At 41.6% G+C, this 19,370-nt stretch overlaps 1 protein-coding gene across 1 annotated transcript in view; it reads right to left on the reverse strand.

Moving 5' to 3' along the window:
- LOC117943335 (plexin-A2-like) overlaps positions 1–19,370 on the reverse strand; it is a 79,743-nt gene that overhangs the window by 14,190 nt on the left and 46,183 nt on the right. The window contains exons 12-21 of the mRNA XM_034869415.1: positions 17,913–18,112; positions 14,679–14,830; positions 13,496–13,613; positions 10,442–10,578; positions 9,488–9,655; positions 7,845–7,938; positions 4,379–4,618; positions 3,135–3,278; positions 2,447–2,681; positions 563–705 (exon numbers count right to left, since the gene is read on the reverse strand). Of these exons, the coding sequence (XP_034725306.1) occupies positions 563–705; positions 2,447–2,681; positions 3,135–3,278; positions 4,379–4,618; positions 7,845–7,938; positions 9,488–9,655; positions 10,442–10,578; positions 13,496–13,613; positions 14,679–14,830; positions 17,913–18,112 (1,631 nt within the window). The remainder of the gene's footprint in view (positions 1–562; positions 706–2,446; positions 2,682–3,134; positions 3,279–4,378; positions 4,619–7,844; positions 7,939–9,487; positions 9,656–10,441; positions 10,579–13,495; positions 13,614–14,678; positions 14,831–17,912; positions 18,113–19,370) is intronic.

Consider the following 19,370-nt stretch of genomic DNA (forward strand, 5'->3'; position numbering starts at 1 on the left):
TCTAGGTGAGGATAAGACCAAAATGAGAATAAATCAAATCCCACCTATGACTAGTACAAAATAGGCAATGGACACTGCAGCGCAAATGTAAAAAAATAATGCTTAGGGAATTTCATCAACTAAAAAATGTAGATCCGTCATCCTTCAACATCCAGCTTATTGATGCACAAGAATACATAAACATTTGACAAACACCTAATACTATCCCCATCCTGAAAATTCACTGTGTATGAAAGTTTTGAATGTGAAAAGTTGAGAGTCAGAGACGAAGAAAAGTTTGGATCAAAATGCTGTAGGTGCGTGACTGATAATAAGGGATGCGGCAAACTAACCCACAAGCTCTTCCAGGTGGTGTGGACCCCATCAAACAAACAGACCTCAAACTACATTGAGTAGACTGACATTTGCCCACATTGCTCTGCTAGACAGCAGTTTGACAGCACTCGCCAACAAGCCCCAAATCAATCTATTTTGGAGTATACTAGAGCCCTAAGGTCAAGATGTCAAAAAATGGTTGAAGCTGGATTCAAGTACTGCAACCCTGCTCCATAGGTTGCCTTACCTCCAGCTCTCTGAGCACAGGGTGATCATCGATACCAGGGAAGAGAACCCTCATGGCGTAGGTGCGATAGTCCAGGTAGGGGATGCCAGCTCTGTCCAGATCGCTCGTTAACTCGTTGATGTCTGTCTGCAGCTCTGCAAAGGCTGCATGGAACACAGGTGAGCCTCATACATTTGTCAGGTGTGTCTCCACAGTAAACCTAAAGACGTTTCCTTTCTCAACTGTTTCTGATTGAAATGTTCAAACCGTTGTAAAAAAGGAAAATGATGACAAAGAGAATGTACAGTCATCTTTGGATCCACATGTCTGTAGTAATTGTACAGTTCATAATATACCTTACAGTATACTGTATATTTCATTCTGGGGTTGTTCATTTTCAGGAAACATTTCCTTTATTGCAACTCAAAATACAGGCATCCAAAATGTAGCTAGGTGTGTTATTTTCAAGCTGTCATTAATGACCATTTAATCATTCCCCAGCCAATATACACTCACCTATAGGATTATTAGGAACACCATACTTATACTGTGTTTGACCCCCTTTCGCCCTCAGAACTGCCTTAATTCTACGTGGGATTGATTAAACAAGGTGCTGAAAGCATTCTTTAGAAAAATGAAATGGCCCATATTGATAGGATAGCATCTTGCAGTTGATGGAGATTTGTGGGGTGCACATCTAGGGCACAAAGCTCCCGTTCCACCACATCCCAAAGATGCTCTATTGGGCTGAGATCTGGTGACTGTGGGGCCATTTTAGTACAGTGAACTCATTGTCATGTTCATGGAACCAATTTGAAATGATTCAAGCTTTATGACATAGTGCATTATCCTGCTGGAAGTAGCCATCAGAGGATGGGTACATGGTGGCCATAAAGGGATGGACATGGTCAGAAACAAAGCTCAGGTAGGCTATGGCATTTACACGATGTCCAATTGGCACTAAGGGGCCTAAAGTGTGCCAAGAAAACATCCCTCCCAACATTACACCACCACCACCAGCCTGCACAGTGGTAACAAGGCATGATGGATCCATGTTCTCATTCTGTTTATGCCAAATTCTGACTCAACCATCTGAATGTCTCAACAGAAATCGAGACTCATCAGACCAGGCTACATTTTTCCAGTCTTAAACTGTCCAATTTTGGTTAGCTCTTGCAAATTGTAGCCTCTTTTTCCTGTTTGTAGTGGAGATGAGTGGTACCCGGTGGGGTCTTCTGCTGTTGTAGCCCATCCGCCTCAAGGTTGTGCGTGTTGTGGCTTCACAAATGCTTTGCTGAATACCTCGGTTGTAACGGGTGGTTATTTCAGTCAAAGTTGCTCTTCTATCAGCTTGAACTAGTCGGCCCATTCTCCTCTGACCTCTAGCATCAACAAGGCATTTTTTCCCAAAGGACTGCCGCATACTGGAGGTTTTTCCCTTTTCACACCATTCTTTGTAAACCCTAGAAATAGTTGTGCGTGAAAATCCCAGTAGCTGAGCAGATTGTGAAATACTCAGACCGGCCCGTCTGGCACCAACAACCATGCCGCGCTCAAAATTGCTTAAATCACCTTTATTTCCCATTCTGGCATTCAGTTTGGAGTTCAGGGGATTGTCTTGACCAGGAGCACACCCCTAAATGCATTGAAGCAACTGCCATGTGATTGGTTGATTAGATAATTGCATTAATGACAAATTGAACAGGTGTTCCTAATAATCTTTAGGTGAGTGTACATGTAAGTAAATAAACCTTCATTCAGATAAATCAAAGCCACCACAAACATCAGCCAAAAGATCAGTTCTCAACAGATGGCACAATAATGCAACTACCAGTCAGACATTCTTTTGGGAGTGTGACTTTTAACAAAACAGGATATATGATCCCTCAGTTCAGTCTCACTCACCTTCCTTGCACTCCAGAGCCACCCGGGACTCCAGATTGTCCATCTGCATCTGGAGGCGCTTCAGAGTGAGGTCGTTCTCATGCGACTTCCGTCTGTAGGCCAGTAAGACTATGATGACGATGACCAGGAGCAGCCCTCCTCCAGCTGTTATGCTGAAGATAGCAGGAAGGGTGAGCAGGCTGTCAGACCGGATGTGAACTTCTCCCGGAGAGATGTGGAGTCCTCCCACTTGGACCTAAACAATAATTATAATACAGGCGTAAGGACAGTAATAAGTCCCAAACAGTGTTGGAAATGCTCAAATTACAAAGAAAATCAGGAGTGAAAAGGCTGGCTTGAATTCAATACAGCATTGCTTAACAAGTAAATTGGCAAACACAACAGAGGTTGACCATTTTGCTGAACGGACGCCTTTGAAGAAAACAGTTCCTGAAAGTTCCAGCCAAACCAGCTTTCTTTTTATAGCTATCCCTCATTATTTGCAAGATTGTCTGTCAGTAATTCTGCAGAGCAATGTGCTGTAATTGGGAATCCACCAGACCATGAGTGACAGACAAGGACAGAAAAGCCAGCGACTAACTGAAAGCCTGTCGGTGACCCACAAACACGATGACGTACAGACAGTGACCCACATCCACTCAGACGGCCGATCAGATGCACACACTGACAGACATGTATTTACACTGACCAGGACTTTGTGCTGCCCGGTGAGGTTTGGCGGCTCGCAGAGTAACTGAGTGTCAGACACAGTGAGGGAACATGGCGTATCTCCGATCAGCACGGTGTAATTTAGCCGGGCTCCGCCAGATGCAGACGGCACCAGGTTTCGTCCCTGCAACGCGTTTAGAGAAGCATTGTACCAAACTGCAGAACATCTCAATATTTCAAACATAAAACTTTGTTTCTTACATGATTAAAACTAAACCGTAAATGATCGGTATCCTTACAAAGAAAGGTCTTGATGAGACTGTTTTTTTCAAATTGTATCCACTGTACAGTAACTATGTCGTAGACAATCCCCCCATTGGATTTCCTTCTGTTTTTTCTAGTTTCAGTGTTATGGCATGGTTTCTTGCTGATGTATGTAATCATGTATTGCATTTGAAACTCAATAGATTGTAACTGTGCAATTTAGAGGCATTAGTATAATTACTTTAATCAATCTTCTTGGAGAACACTGTGAGAATTCTGACTCATATTCTGCAGGAAATTATTTTACCTCACAAAGGCAGATTGCTTCAGGAGGCAAAGCAATCTGCCATGCTGTTCCTCCACGGCACACAGAAGTGAAGGCAAATGCACACGGTGTAAAAGTGAAAGGCAGATGGACAGATTCTCTTCCAGAAACTAAAAGAAGAAGCAATGTTCTCTTTGTGATAGTTCAGTTTTTCAGAAAAATTGAAAACTGTGAGTCCACTATTGTTTGGTTAGTTTACAGCATTTGTAGTAAAGCATTTCAATTCACTTCATAAATGATTGTTAAGAAATATTACGTGTAGCAGATTGTGATCGCAGATTTGTTCATGGTTGAAGGAACAGCTGTGAGGCATTAGTGGTAGTTCATATTCTTACATAGTATGTATTTTTATATTACAGATGTGGCTTTTTTAGGTCCAAACTCAAGACATATCTGTTTTGTCTGGCTTTTAATATGTAGCAGTGGGGTGACAATTTCTTTGTTTTGTTTCTTTGTGACCTTTTTTGATTTTTATTGTTTTCCATGCTCACTCTTTCTATTGTATGTGATTTTACTCATTCTGATGTTAAGCACTTTGGATACCTGCTGGTTGCTGTAAAGTGCTATTTAAATTCATTTTGATTGATATTCTTACAGTCACTGTCAACACCAGATAGTATTAGAATTTCCTCTCTGTCTATTGCCGTGAAATAATAAAAAACAAAAACATAATCGCAGTAGCAGGTCGGACGTACTTTGAGTATGATGGGAGCACCTGGTTTCTGCTCCAGAACACCTGATAGACTGAGGGGTTCCAGGTAAGGGTTGGGGTAGTACACAAAGCTTGTGTTGTTGTAAGTGAGGAGAGCTTGGACGTTGTTGAAGACAAAGCCAAACTCGTCCACGTGTTTGATCGTCTCCTGGTCTGCAGTGTACTCCGCCTTCAGAGAGGGGGCGAAGCAGCTGATGGTGGTTGTGTTCAGCACTTTGCACACCTACAAAAGAAATCAAATCAGTCAACGTTACACATGCCACAGCACATACGGTATCCACATCATACGCAGATTTAATGATGTAATGGCTCACAGTGTCTGCTGCATGATTAATAATTGCATACATGAATGAAAGACAAAACCAATGAATCTGCTTGGAGGTAAACTATAAACAAATGTGGATTTTCAAGTCCTCAGCAGAATCCAGAATCACTATTTTACACTCAGAAATGTCTGTTTGTAGCAATGGTGCTAATTTTCAAAACATTTGAAATTGTTTCACCTTTTGCAAATGCATTATAATAATGCAGTACAATAAGCCCCGCTTGTAGTTTTTAGAAACCCTGCTGAGTAGCTCTGAACAGATGTCTAATTTCATGTCCCAATGTGTTAGCATTACTACTCTGTCGTTTTAAACATCCAGATGTTGGGAATCTTATGGAGTCTTAAATTGTGTAATAACATAAAAATACTGAGGGTCTCCATGGTGATAACCTATATAAGGATATCTGTATGTCTGACTCGTATTACTCTTATTAGCTTGCTACAGCATTCTTTGCATATTTACCTCCTCCCTTCCATATGTTTACCGGGGTCTGCTCTTGTGTTTTTACCTTCTGCTTGTAACAGCTGCTTTGCTGCAACAATTGCTAAAGTAGTGACACTAAAGGTCTATTAGCATAGACCTGGGTCAAATGCTAATAGGGGAATTTTTTCAGCCACGTTTTTTGCATATCTACCAGAAACCAATCACTTGCTCCCTTGATGAGGTTAATATCAAATTCATCAAACTTCTTTCAGTTCTGTTTCACTACTGTCACTTTTATCAATAATGAACAGCTCTTTGGAATTGGCGTGCACCTTCGGTTTTCCTCTCCAGTTCTAGAAAATCCTTCTCAAAATCAAGCAGGGCTGTTAAATTTCCCCAGCTTCAGGCCAATTTCTAAGCTTCAGTTATTATCTAAGGTTTCACAGAAAGTTGTTTCAAGTCAATTAACTGCTTTTGTGATTTAAAAATATTTTTTAAGCAATTCCAGTGATGTTTTCGAGATATGTGCGATGAAGAGACTGCCCTCATTAAATTTACCAGTGACCCTCTTTTTTTCAGCTGATGTGGGTTAAAGTTCAGCATTAATCCCTTCAGATCTCAGTGCTGCCAGTGACACTGGAAAACATGCAGTTTTAATTGACTGGCTCACATTCTGGGCCGGGATCATTAAAGCAACACTGGAGAACTTTTTGTACCTTTTTAAAATAATGTTTCCAAAATCAGACACCAATCGTAACAGGGTGAACGGCACGCTTTGTGGCTTTCTACCGACTATAACAGCACTGTGCAAGTTTGCCAGATAGCGGATCTGTAGTTCCAAGGAGACATAACAGGACAATTCCGCTTCCAACCTGTAGAGGGACCAAAGCGGGAAAAGTTCCCTACTGTTGCTTCAACGCACCATTTAATTAGCTTAGTTAGGCATACCTTTAACACACAATATTGTGTACATAAAAAAAAAAACAATGTTCAAAGACATAGTAGTGTCCTCATCTTGGTCTTCTTTCACATTCTTCCACCTGAGCTTTATTATCTTTAGATATAGTGTTCATTCCACTGCTGTGCCAACAATATAGATATTTTCAAATTTCCCAAACTGACTATATATAATGTATTGGTCTAGACAAAGCCATTATTGCTTTCATATCATTGCTGTCTTTATTTTGGCATCAAGAAAAAAATGGCATTAAAATATTTACCTTTTGCTGATACAAGCAAACAGTCTTATCATTCCATATCTGGCATTTCCCCACTTGCTACTTGCTTAGAATTGATTTTTGAGAATATATTGATCTATTTCAAGGTTGAGCCAAAAGTTCCCTCCCAGAAGGTTTGACCCTCCTTCAGTCAGTGTGCAGTCTCAGATCCTCAGGCAATTCCCTGACTGGTCCAAAGTGGAATAATAGAGGCCAGAGGTGACTGGACTTATGCCACCGGGGCCCCAACATTTGAAACAATCAATCACTTTGAAAAGACCTGCCTGAAGAGCTCAGGCTAGCAGAATCAGCACCATAAATCACCTCTCCAAACTGAGTTGTACTTTCATGTCAATCTGATTTTGGAAAAAACCTCTCTGAATGCAACCTCTGTCCAACGCCTTAGTTTACACAGAATATGGTCTCATTTCAACATACACAGCAACGCTGACGTTTTAAAGACCATGGCCTATTAGACTCCGCCATAGTATTTCAAGCACTTGTTTGTTGCTATCCTTAGCCACAAGGACTGTGTGTAGCCCTTGCTTACACACTTTTTGGAGAGATGTCTTTCTTATCCTATCCAACATCTTAAAGCGGATAGTGAATCTGGGCCCTCTGGTAGCTCTGTTTGGCATTACAGAAGGATCTTCATTTGACAATCTGCAGACCGCTGAATGATTGCCTTTTTGCAGTTCTTCTCAAATGGAAGGATACTACCCTGCCCACATGTGAGTATTCAGTCAGTAGCTCCAAGTCATAAAGTCTGGCCTTAACTTGGAGGTGATAAGCTTCTCAGTCAGCGGATCTGGGAAGAAATTCTTTAAGACCTGGGGACCTTTTTTGATATACTTTAATAACATTCAAATGACATAGCATGACATGCATTCTAACTCTACCCTTGACATGAAAAATAACTCCTGACTTGATGAAAATAACTACATCTTTAGTTTTATTTCTTAATGTGTAGACATTGGGCCTACATATTTAAAATAAGATAGGGCTACCGTAGTTTATTACTGTTATTATTGTTATTTTTTAAATGATACTACATTTCTGTGCATTTCATAACCGTCTGGAATATATTTAATCAACCCTGGGATTTTTTGCTGAAAATTTCAATTAAAAGGTTTTTAAAAGAAAAGAAGCATTTGTTATAAATTGCATTCATCGTGCAGGCTGTTTGTTACAGAGACCCTTTGGTAGTTATATATGTGGTACTCAAAACTAAACTAGGTCTAAACATTCTGTCACCAGGATCATCAGGAGAAGCAAAACAGGTTTGTGAATACATACTCAACACAGATGTCACTGCAGATCAGTATGTAAAAATAAAAGGTGGAAACCACGGCCCTAAAAATACCTTTTTACAATTGTAACAAACTATCAATAAAGCACAACTTGACTGTGACATTTCTATCAGATTGAGGAAGCAACGCCAATAAAGTGTTGAGAGCAGTGTATTAGCAGTTGGTAAACTCACATTGACAGATTCATGGCCGGCATATTTGACTCTGACGCGTGGCTCCTGAACTACATCCAGGTTGGTTCCAGTCACTGTCAGAGTAGTGTGTCCACTGTTTGCAAGAAAGGAACAAGATTATTCATAAATAACAAGAATTGTTGGTCAACCGCATGTACACATGCACATACAAACACTCCACTTTAGCTCAAGGTGACCTATTTGTGAACGCTAACCATGATTCACCGTGATTTAATTTGAGTGATGGCCGCAGAGAGAGCAATCTTTTTAACTTGCAAAACCCCACATTTTCTAGAGGAACTGCAGTAATGCAGGTTTGAGGAGGTTTTGCTGGCAGGGTGGCTTGCTCTTTGTTATTGGGCAGAAGAGCCAGATCAAACGGCAAACCAGCTGGCTGCTGTTTTATATTCATCCATAACTGTGAGGCTGGCATAGCATGAATACAGGTGCTGCTTGTTTACATATCTGTGCTGGATGTGATTAAAATAAACAACACTCTAATCTTTGTATAACCTGTGCTGCAGTGTGAGCTTAGAAAACTGTACTATGGAATTGGAAAGAAGAGAAGGAGAGACAAAGAGTGGGGGGGAAATACAAGAGAGAAGTGATGCTTCAAAAAACTGGCCAGACTAGTCAGCCTGACAGAGTGCCAATCCCTCTCTTCTCAAACTTCAAAGGGTACCTAAGCTTGTAGGGCCACATATTGGGACTGCACATTCATGATGAGGGTACTTGATTGCAGCTCCACAAAGCTCCTCCTGTCACAAGGCTGAGGGCCAGGGTGTCTCTCTGAAGTCTAATCTGCAGGGACGTAGTGCTGGGTAATCCCAGCCAACACTAAATTAACTGCCATCTTTTATTTAGTGGCATACAGGTAACACACCTTTCAGCCGCAACAGCAATGTTAATGCAGCAAATTCACTTTCGTTGTACTATGTTTGCAGCATTGCACTCACATTCATCTGAAATCTGTTTTCATATTTCAACGAGATGAAGCATTAATAATAGTACTATTTTGAACACAGATTTTATTTATTTACGTGAGTCATCTTGTTGTGAATACTGATTTGATGTGATTTAAAAATCTAGTTATAAGAGCAGCCCAAGCTCTCATTTACACGTACCAATCAACCGGGGACCATGCAAGCTGCAATTTAGAAAATCAGATCACTTCATCTCGCATTCATTTTTACACATTTCTCTAATTAGACTAACACCATGCCTGTGACCCATGAGCATATGAGAGCATTGTTGGCCTACCAAATGTATCCACAATTTACAAGCAACAGTTTGTTGTTAATTGCTACTGTTTGCAATTTGCACGTGTACTCGCATATTGCTTTTCGTGAGAGATGCCCTGAAATGTGCATTCCTGTGGACGTTACAAGATCTTTAAAAACATGAACACTGGGAGGCAAATGGCGTAACTTTGGGTTAAAAATTGGGGCGGCTCCACTTTTGAGCAAAATTGAAATTTTTAGCTTATCAAACACTTCATTTTTCTGCAACAATTTGTGTTTTTTCTGCGTCAATTTATTGTGCAAATGTTTTTGATTTATGAAGGAAATTATTAGTAGATATTCGGGGGACACATGTGGCTGGTATCTGAACTGTATATGCAGTTATGTAATGCTTAGTGTTACCTGGTGATGCTCCACAGGGGTTCAATGCGCTGGACTGTGGGGTCCTCTATGTACTCAAAGGCCAGACTTCCGGGAACGTTGGCCCGGTCGACACTCAAACTGACTTGCACCGGTCCGGCTCTCGTCACAGACGGCGCAGAGAAGCACACAATCTCCGACATGGTCCTCCTGGTGGGAGCACCCAATGAGCGATTTATTCAGGCCTTTTAATTGTGACTTTGCCCACTTGTTACTGTAGTGGCGAATCCCTGATGCGGTCATGAGCCAATGTACGTTACCATGAGGGGAGAGCATTCATTACAGTCAGACTCATCTCTTCCTTGTTACAGATACATTAGGGATGGAACGCTGTAATTAGAGGCTCCTCTAGCTAATGGCTTCCTTGCTTCACCCCTAACTCCTACCATGTGAGGCCTTTTGAACTTTAAATAGATATCCATTAATACAAAGAGAACCTACGGATGTGGGGTTCATCACCTTCTCACAAATCATCATAAAGTCTTTCAGGTAACACACAAACACTTAGTTGTATCTAAAGTGTGCCTCTATAATGCAGTGATTACTTACTATGTTTCATAGAGATTAGCGAAGGCTAAATCTTTGATGTTGTGGGAGGCAGTCTCATGTAAGTGTCCGGGTATCTATAGTCTAGAATGTAAAGCTCAATTTGTGGTCCTGCGTACCGTAGGTACATATGTATGTACGTGTAGAAACGTACCCTACGTCGTAGGCTGCCAGGCACCTCTCAAAAACTGTGATTGGTCCACTTGGCCTCCCCTGCATACCCACATCTCGGCCTTGCTACTCTCAAAGAGATACGCTTGAACGACGCAGACACCAGCGCACAAGAATACACCTCAAATTACTTAGGTAGATCTGATCTGAGTCCCAGCAGAAGCATAAATCCTGTTGAAGGCATCATTTAACAAGAGGCAGTTAGGTTATCCGACTCACCTGTAGAGCTCACAGGTCTGATTACCAAAGTACACATTAACAGTACTGCCAGCGCCCAGGTTCTCCCCGACAATGGTGACCTTGGTGCCCCCAGATTCAGGTCCTCTGCCTGGGGTCAGCGCCATTATCGAAGGGTTCTGTGAAGAACCAAAATTCATGAACCTTATATTCAACATAGATCAGACACAGAGTACAGTGCATTGCATTGATAATCTATCATCCTTGGCTAAATAAATAAATAAACAGTAGCAAAAAAAAAGTTGTAGTAACAACAAAACTCTTTTAAAAAAGTAGACGAAAGAGCTTCTTTAGAAAAGAAAAATAAATTAACAAAGTATGATCCCTATCAAAAAGAAAATCTTATAAAACAGTGCACCTTCAAAAGCAATCAAAATCATACTTGGCTTTAGTGCAATTGACCACAATTCTTTTCATTAGCCATGAAATGTAAATACTGTGAACACACCAATAGAAACACCTTCTGAATGATGAAGAACTGTCTATGCACGTCTCTTCATGTTCTACTTACTGTAGAAAAAGTACTTGTCTGTAACACCTCTTCTGAAGTCTGCATGAGGTGCAGAGTGAGCACATTCTCATTGCACATTCTTTCTTTAGAAATACCAGTACATGTGTGGCAAATGGTATATGCATGGATTGTTTATGCATGTAGAAGAGGTGTGGACTGGAGTAACATGACTGGGACTTGAGTGTGACTCAAGTCACATATTTGATGAATTTAGACTACTCGAGAATATCAGGAAAAGACTTGCAACTCTACTTGGACTTGAACACCAATGACTGGTGAGGTCACTTGGACTTGAGCGTTTTCACTTGAAAAGACCTTTCCCCAAACACAAAGATTAAAAAGTGTTTTTATTTTTTAAATGTAACTTGATTTCCTTTCATTTCTTGAATCCACTAATGCTATTAATTCCCAGCAAGTCAGTACTTTATTTCCCAGATCCACTTCGACCAATCTGACAGATCACAGAGAGAGAAGCATGAAGTGATGTTATATCGACAAGTGCCAGTTTGAAATAATAACACCAAAGAAACTTGTTTTTGCATATGAAGACTACTTACTATCTGAATTAATATTTAGAATCTGCGCCCTATTGTTTTTTTTCTGGGTGAACAGTAAGTCCGCCTGCTGAGCCGCGCTAATCAGCATGAGTGATGAATGAATTTGAAATCGTTAATGTTAATTACAAAGCAGTTTGCCATCTCTTTTCCATGGATCTGACACTTAATGGGCTGTGCTGATTTCAGACAGTACTCACCCAGCCTCCCCCGCTGGTGTCACGGGACGGGAGCTACATGAGGTCAGTCCTTAGCGATTAACATTACTGTTGGCTGAGATACATCAGAGTTTCCCTGGTGCGGAGCTTGGCTTCCAACACGACAAACTACAGTTATTACATGTTCAATTGTCACATTAAGAACATTAGGAGTAGCTAAAGTTGACACCCAGATCAACAGAGAGCTGGAGAATGAGAGAGAGAAGCCACTAACTGCTTAACTGAAGAAGCTCATAACAGCATGTAAACATACACCTGTGTGGTTAGCTAGAACGTTGCTGAAAGGACGTCGCTATATTTAAGTGCTTGAGTGACCTTGTGTAACATTCACTTTAAATCTAAAGTGAATAATTAGCCACTGTAATGATGAATATAACCAAAAATACTTTGGCGAGCTACCGTAGCAAGATACTATAAAAACAGAAGCATGTATGGACAGAACAGCCGAGGCGGTGTATTTTCATTGATGAAAGTGAAGCCTTCTCAGCAGATCCATTATATGTTATGTGCTATTACGTGTTCAGTGAAACCTGTCAGAGTGGCGATGAAACTATTAGACATCGCCCAAGTCTATGCGGCTTCCAACTTCCAACTTTGTTTGACATCTGAAAAATGCACAAAGAAGGGTAAAGTTAAGTTGAGGCTAAATCATTTAATCAGAGGTGCCGCGTCGGCAAAGTGTTGTGGGTTCCCTCCCTAACTCGTACTTGTAGGTGCTCTAAGCAATGTCACAAATTTTTTAGGCTACAACATTTTTTGTCACATACAGCAAACATCTCACTATCCGCTACTTGCCTGTCCCCAGAACACACTGTAAAGAAACACGGCCTCTGTAGACAGCCCAGGCTTCACAAACGGCACCAAAAACAAACTGGGCCAACCTGCACCACCAAAAACAGTGTTCCAGCCAGTAACTGACAAGAGGATTTTGGGGGGGGGGTTGGGGTTTTAGTGCACGAAAGGTAAGGGGAGGGGACGGGATGAGGAGGAGGGAGGGGCAAGCTAGCCTCTTTTGGTTCGACAAAATCTTCAAACGGCGACAAGAAGTGACATCACCCAACCCAGCCGAACAAACCCGCAACTTCTTTTTTTTTTTTGCCGCCTCCAGCTTCTTTTGAAACTAAATGTGTCTTCTGGCTGTGGCAACGGCCATTTGCAGAGAATCAAAAACAACACACCTTTGACATGTGTGTTTGTCGCGTTAGGTCACAGTAGTTTCCTGCTGTGTCGCTATGACGACCAGCCAGCCACGCTCGCCTCACGCATGAGACGGTACTAAGGCTACATCTCATTTCTCTATCTCACCCCTTCCCTTACCCCTAGTCCTTGGGCCTCATAACCAAGTGGTAAGGGGTAGGGGTGAAAACATACCCCTATGAAATGGGACACCACTTGGTTACATCCCCATACAGTATTGATCACAAGCTTCCAATATGTCGTCTGCAAGTGTGTGTATGTCGACTGCGTGGGTTTTGACAACAGCAACATATGCATGTATATATTACTTACTATTATTTTATTTTGTATTACTCTTTTCTTTAGATTGGCTTAATATTCTGGTATAACTTGTTAGAATTTGAAACACAAAGTTTAGGACTTTGGACTGGACTCAGAACTTGCCTGTCTTGACTTGGGACTTCAGTGCAAAGACTTGAGACTTACTTGAGACTTTTTTTCACGTCTGGCATGTTGCGCCAGATGTTTGCTTTGGAACATATTGACAAGAGTGAATGTGTTGCAGTGTCAAAGTTACCACAAAGGAGTAGAGCTGGGAGGACTGTGCGCGTAGTTCCGGCCTGCATTCGCCAACACACAGCTTAACTGGACCTGGGGCACTTCCTTTAGGAGCCGCAGCCATCTCACACACAATCCTGTCAAAACAAAAGACACTAATGCAAAAGGTGCAAAAAAACAAACACGTGGGCAACAGATCATTGTGCACACAAGTAGTAACACATGTCAGGCACACACACACACACACACACACACACACACACACACCAGAATCACTGCACTGTATCACATTTATTCTGAATTGCACAGGGACAAGATGGCCTGTGCTGGCCAGTGTGATTGAGGCAGACTTTCATAGAAGTTGTGGGTCAATACAGAGGGCCATCTTTCTTCCTATTGGAAAACCTATAACAGCCATATAACTCACATGATAAACTACACCCCTCCCCATCAGCAACACGATTGTCACCCACCATTAGCTCTGGTTGCCATGACAACATAAGGGTTTCTTCAATGAATCAGTATTGCCTGCCAGGTCAATAAGATAAAGTGTGCCATGAATAAGTCATTATAGCAACTGACCCCGTGCAGAAATGAATGGTTGTAACAGTTGTAATACCTTGTTTTAAAGCACTGGGTGTGCCAAATGAATGGCCCTGCAGAATGCATAGCTCTGCTCAACAAACGTTTACATTTACAATAAGGGCACCCAATGCATTGTCCCTGCCCATCTCTTCTATTCCTACATCACGGGAGTTTTCCAATTTTCTGCTGGCATGTTCTTTTTTTCACAAGGATATAAATAAAGTCCCTGCAGCTTGAGCCCAATCGCATTACATGGCTGTGAGAGAAACACATGGCTAACAGATTGTCCCTGCAGTCAGCGACATGTAGCGCATTTCAATTACAGCTGCGCCGACAGCCTCATAACGACAACGACACAAAGACTGTCTCTTCCTCTGGCTCTGACTGCACCAGAGCAATGAAGAGCCCCCCCCCCACCCCCCGCACAATCCTACAACCTGATGAGGCATCGTGGTCTCCAGCTTATTCACAGATCCTGCTAGTGACAGTGAGATAAATGGTGTGAGAGAGGAAAAGGGTGTGTGTATGTGTGTGTGTGTGTTTACAGTGTGTATGTAGTCTATGTACAGTACAGTATGAATCCCTACATGTCTGGGCAGGAGAGGAGTCTCTCTTACTGTTCTGCTGTGATGTATCCCTCCTCCTGAGGGATGCACTGCATACCCGCCACCTCCACGTTATCCTCCAGCTCAGAGAAGGACAGTCCCAGGTTCAGGCCCTGGATGGTGACCAGTGTGCCCCCCTCTAGAGGCCCTGCCACTGGGCTCACCTACATAGGAAGGAGAATCAAGTAAATGAGGATGAAGAAAGGATTTGATGTGCAGTGGTGGCTTCTCAGGCCATTCTTGTATAAATAAACACTTTTAGGCAACATTTGTCTTTCTGTAGGTTTATTCTATCGCCAGCAGATGGACTCACAGCAACACACGTACAGCACGTCAAGTGCATGTTCACTCGAATGAGTGAGGATAGCAGCGAGATCAAGCCTTATCATTTCACAGAGCCATGTCCCTTAAGTCTGGGAAGAACAGAGAACATAGCTGACAACAACCAAGATTTGAAAAAAGTGTATCGTTAAATTGTGCCTTTAAACTGGATAAAAGTCCATTTCTGACAGAGCTAGACAAGACGCTGACACAGGCGCGTGAGAGAGAAACTACATCACCTGAGTGATCGAGAAACTACACGGACACACTTCCCACAGTCTCTGTGTAATCTTTCTGTGAACATTAAAGGTCCCATGAAAAGTTCACTTTATGAGGCTTTTTTTAACATTAATATGAGTTGCCCCAGCCTGCCTTTGGTCCCCCTCTGGCTAGAAAGCTCATTGTGGGTCTGGCTCTAGTGGCTGTAATTCTGCACCAAGGCTGAATTTAAGGAAAGATACTTTAGATACGGTATTAGGGGACCACTAAGTTCTATATAAAAGAGACTTCAGATACAGTGTTAGGGGACCACTAAGGTCTACATAAAAGACACTTCAGATACAGTATTAGGGGACCACTAATGTCTATATAAAAGAGACTTCAGATACAGTATTAGGGGACCACTAAGGTCTATATAAAAGAGACTTCAGATACAGTGTTAGGGGACCACTAAGGTCTATATAAAAGAGACTTCAGATACGGTATTAGGGGACCACTAAGTTCTATATAAAAGAGACTTCAGATACAGTATTAGGGGACCACTAAGGTCTACATAAAAGACACTTCAGATACAGTATTAGGGGACCACTAATGTCTATATAAAAGAGACTTCAGATACAGTATTAGGGGACCACTAAGGTCTATATAAAAGAGACTTCAGATACAGTGTTAGGGGACCACTAAGGTCTATATAAAAGAGACTTCAGATACAGTGTTAGGGGACCACTAAGGTCTACATAAAAGAGACTTCAGATACAGTGTTAGGGGACCACCAAGGTCTATATAAAAGAGACTTCAGATACAGTATTAGGGGACCACTAATGTCTATATAAAAGAGACTTCAGATACAGTATTAAGGGACCACTAAGGTCTATATAAAAGAGACTTCAGATACAGTGTTAGGGGACCACTAAGGTCTACATAAAAGAGACTTCAGATACAGTATTAGGGGACCACTAATGTCTATATAAAAGCATCCAAAAAACAAAATGTCAAAGGAGCTGGCCTTTGGGTTGGGTTTTGTTCAAAAAGCCTAGAAATCCGCTATAATTCAAAACAAACATTTATGAAAAATGCAATAAATGAGAAAACCTTGAGGAACCTATTCACAGTGTAAAGTTAACCATCCCAGCAGGAAACCTTTAGACCTGCAGAGCAGAACAGGAGCAACGGCGGAGCAACACTCCCTCTGCTCACATGCAGCACTCGGCGGTTGATTCATTCTGCTGCAGGTCCTTCAGAAGCACTAATAATGTGACGGGGACATCAAAGGCTCGCGGCTCTTTGAAGTGGAGGAGCCTCACATCTCTGTGCCTGACCCACTGTGCCTCATTCATGAGAATGAACAGGAGTTTGTGTCAAAAAAGATCCATCACCTCTCTTTAAACACACTGAATTCATTTAGCTGTCAAGCACTCAAGGTATTCAGCCTGCGTGGGATAAAATGTAAGATAGTCTCAGATAAACAGGCACTCGGATGGGAAGTGGGAAGGTAGCCACAGATAAAATGTTTGTTTTTGACATTTACATGCAACCAACACAATTACAGTGCTGTATTCCTTTTTGCTGTAACGCAGCAATATAACGCATTACTAATAACATGTTGGGAATATTATACCCGTTACAATCTCAGTAACACGAGTTGTGCAGGAACGCATTTTCACCCAACATTTAGTTTGTAGCCGTTGTTTTTTTAAGAATTAACCAACACCGCTAAACATTTTAACACAGAAAAAAAAGGTCTGGGAGTGTTATTTCCTGTTGCTGGGGTCGCTGGTTGAAGTGACCGCAGAGACCGATGCATTTGCAACATGGTCATTATTTCCAGGAGTTGCATACGCTGCGTGGAAGCAAGCTGTCCCGTCTGTATGTAAATTAATGTTATGCTTGCTACACGTAATATCATTACATTTTAGCAGCGGTGGGAAGTAACTATACCGTAGGCTACTTCGATTCACTTGGAAGGTGCATTTCCGTGAGTATTTTCATTTTCTCCACCACAATGCAGAGTCAATAGGCTATTGTACGTTTTACTTAACAATTTATTTTATAGCTTTAATTACTTTGCAGATTTAGATTAATAATACAAAATAATGTGAACAAATTATGATGTATATAGTAGATAAAGATGAGACTTTGTTGATCCCGTGGTTAAATTCACATGCTACCTGCCAAATCTTACTTTTGCTTTTATTTTGGAGAAAGTAAAACAAATGTAGTGTAAAGCATTACAATTCTGAGACAGAATTATTGTAATATAACTAATTACTCTCAAATGACAGTAATAAGTAATCAATAATGTATTACATTTTAAAAGTAACTGGCCCAACACTGAACACAACTACAGCATATGAATCCGTAGAAGTCAACCTAATTCTTTAGAGATTTTTTTTTTTTTTAACCTTTCTGAAAAAGCACAAAACTATCTAACAATCCTAAGCTGAGGTTTATTAATCAAATGTTACTGGTCCAAAAGTCTGAAACCTATCCACTCAGTTGGTAACCAGAGCAGAGGGAAATAGAGTAGTTTCAGCTATTTTAACAACCAACTGGTTCCTCTGTCAGACATGCCTCATACGTCGGTCAATGAGTTTGAAAATGAAAGAAAACCCTGACACAAGGCTGCCCTCCTTCCATCTTGAACTTCATTTTTTGACTGACTGACTGACATGGGCTGACAACGGCCCAAACAAACACTCAACAGACCTCAGTAATGCGTGGGTTGGTACACTTGACATTCCTGGCAGAAAGGTCCAGCCAGCGGCTGGCGTACGGAGAGATGGGGGGGCAGTGCTGCTTCATGGTGCATCGGCCCTCACCGCTGCACCAGCCACACCGGAACTTCCTCTCCGCCCGCAGACACATGCCACAGCTGTCCCGCTGGGCGTTGCACTTGTAGAGGTGCACTGTGGGAAAACGCAGAGGATATCTGCTCAGTTAAAATATAAAGTCATTTCACTTTTCAATATTGATTATATTGGAGAATGTCACTATAAATAGGCTATCACAGCAAATGTCAAGCATAGGATGTTCTGTAAAAACACCAGTAGGGAGTTATGTTACAAGTTAGTCTGATTAAAATACTAATCAACCAATGAGAACACATTCCTTAACAGAAAGTGTGTACAGTCAACTCCAAAAACACCGAGAAGGGTCTAGCTGCAGAGCTTCAGGCTCTGGCCCACCTCCTCCTCCGGACCCTCAGATCCCCAGCTTGGAGAAAGCTGGGACGTCTGACATTGTGTACACCAGTCGCCAGGGACGATAAGATCTGGATACTACAGCTTGCCTAATAGTAGCCACACTACCTCTACCAATAACACCAAGGTAAAACATACAACCTTAATATGCCGATAAAACTAGAACTTAATAATGTAATAAATGTAGGTAATGTAAAACAGCTGGCCCAACCCGCTGTCTCTCCACTTCTCCCCGCTGCTAGAGGACTTTTGCTGGGATGAGGTCTGACGACTGGAGATGAACGGCTGGCTAGTCAGTAATTCCACCATGCTTCCATGCTGTGTATGTGGCTAAAGCATCAGTTTGTTCTATTTAACTCATTTGGGTTGCTTAGCTATCTAACTTGCTAATTCCCCCATTCTCCATGCTACACTGGTTACCACCAAAAAGATAAAAACACAGTGGCTATTTCATTATAATAAAATTAACGTTACAAATTGTAACGTGAATAAATCTTTAATACATTAAAACTCATCCGTGAACATTGTTTCTGCTTGAGTCACATCAGATAGATTTACATTGGCAAAAAAGACAAACTCCCATGATCCTACCCTACTTATGATTATGACTTAGAGACCCCGAGCTGTGATTTTTAGGTCGGCCTGAGCCTGGAGCACTGCAGCAGGACACTATTGAAAATAACTGGCTACATCCATGGACAGTCATCTAGGGAATTCCATAATACTCACTCAATAAGTTAGTTTAGATTCCTTTATCTTAAGAAAAAATCTTGAAGTAATCGAATAAACTTACATCCTCTCCTGTATAAGTAGCCTATGCCATAGAGAAACTTACCTATGTAATGAAAGGCCTTATACAATTCATGGCCATCACCGTGTATACTTGGCTATGCGGATGTATTAAATATACAACCCACAATGATAACTGACCAACACCTGTTCTCGCATGATGAGGGAGAGGGAA

Source organism: Etheostoma cragini, chromosome 4 (genome assembly GCF_013103735.1).
Source record: "Etheostoma cragini isolate CJK2018 chromosome 4, CSU_Ecrag_1.0, whole genome shotgun sequence".
Lineage (NCBI taxonomy): Eukaryota > Metazoa > Chordata > Actinopteri > Perciformes > Percidae > Etheostoma > Etheostoma cragini.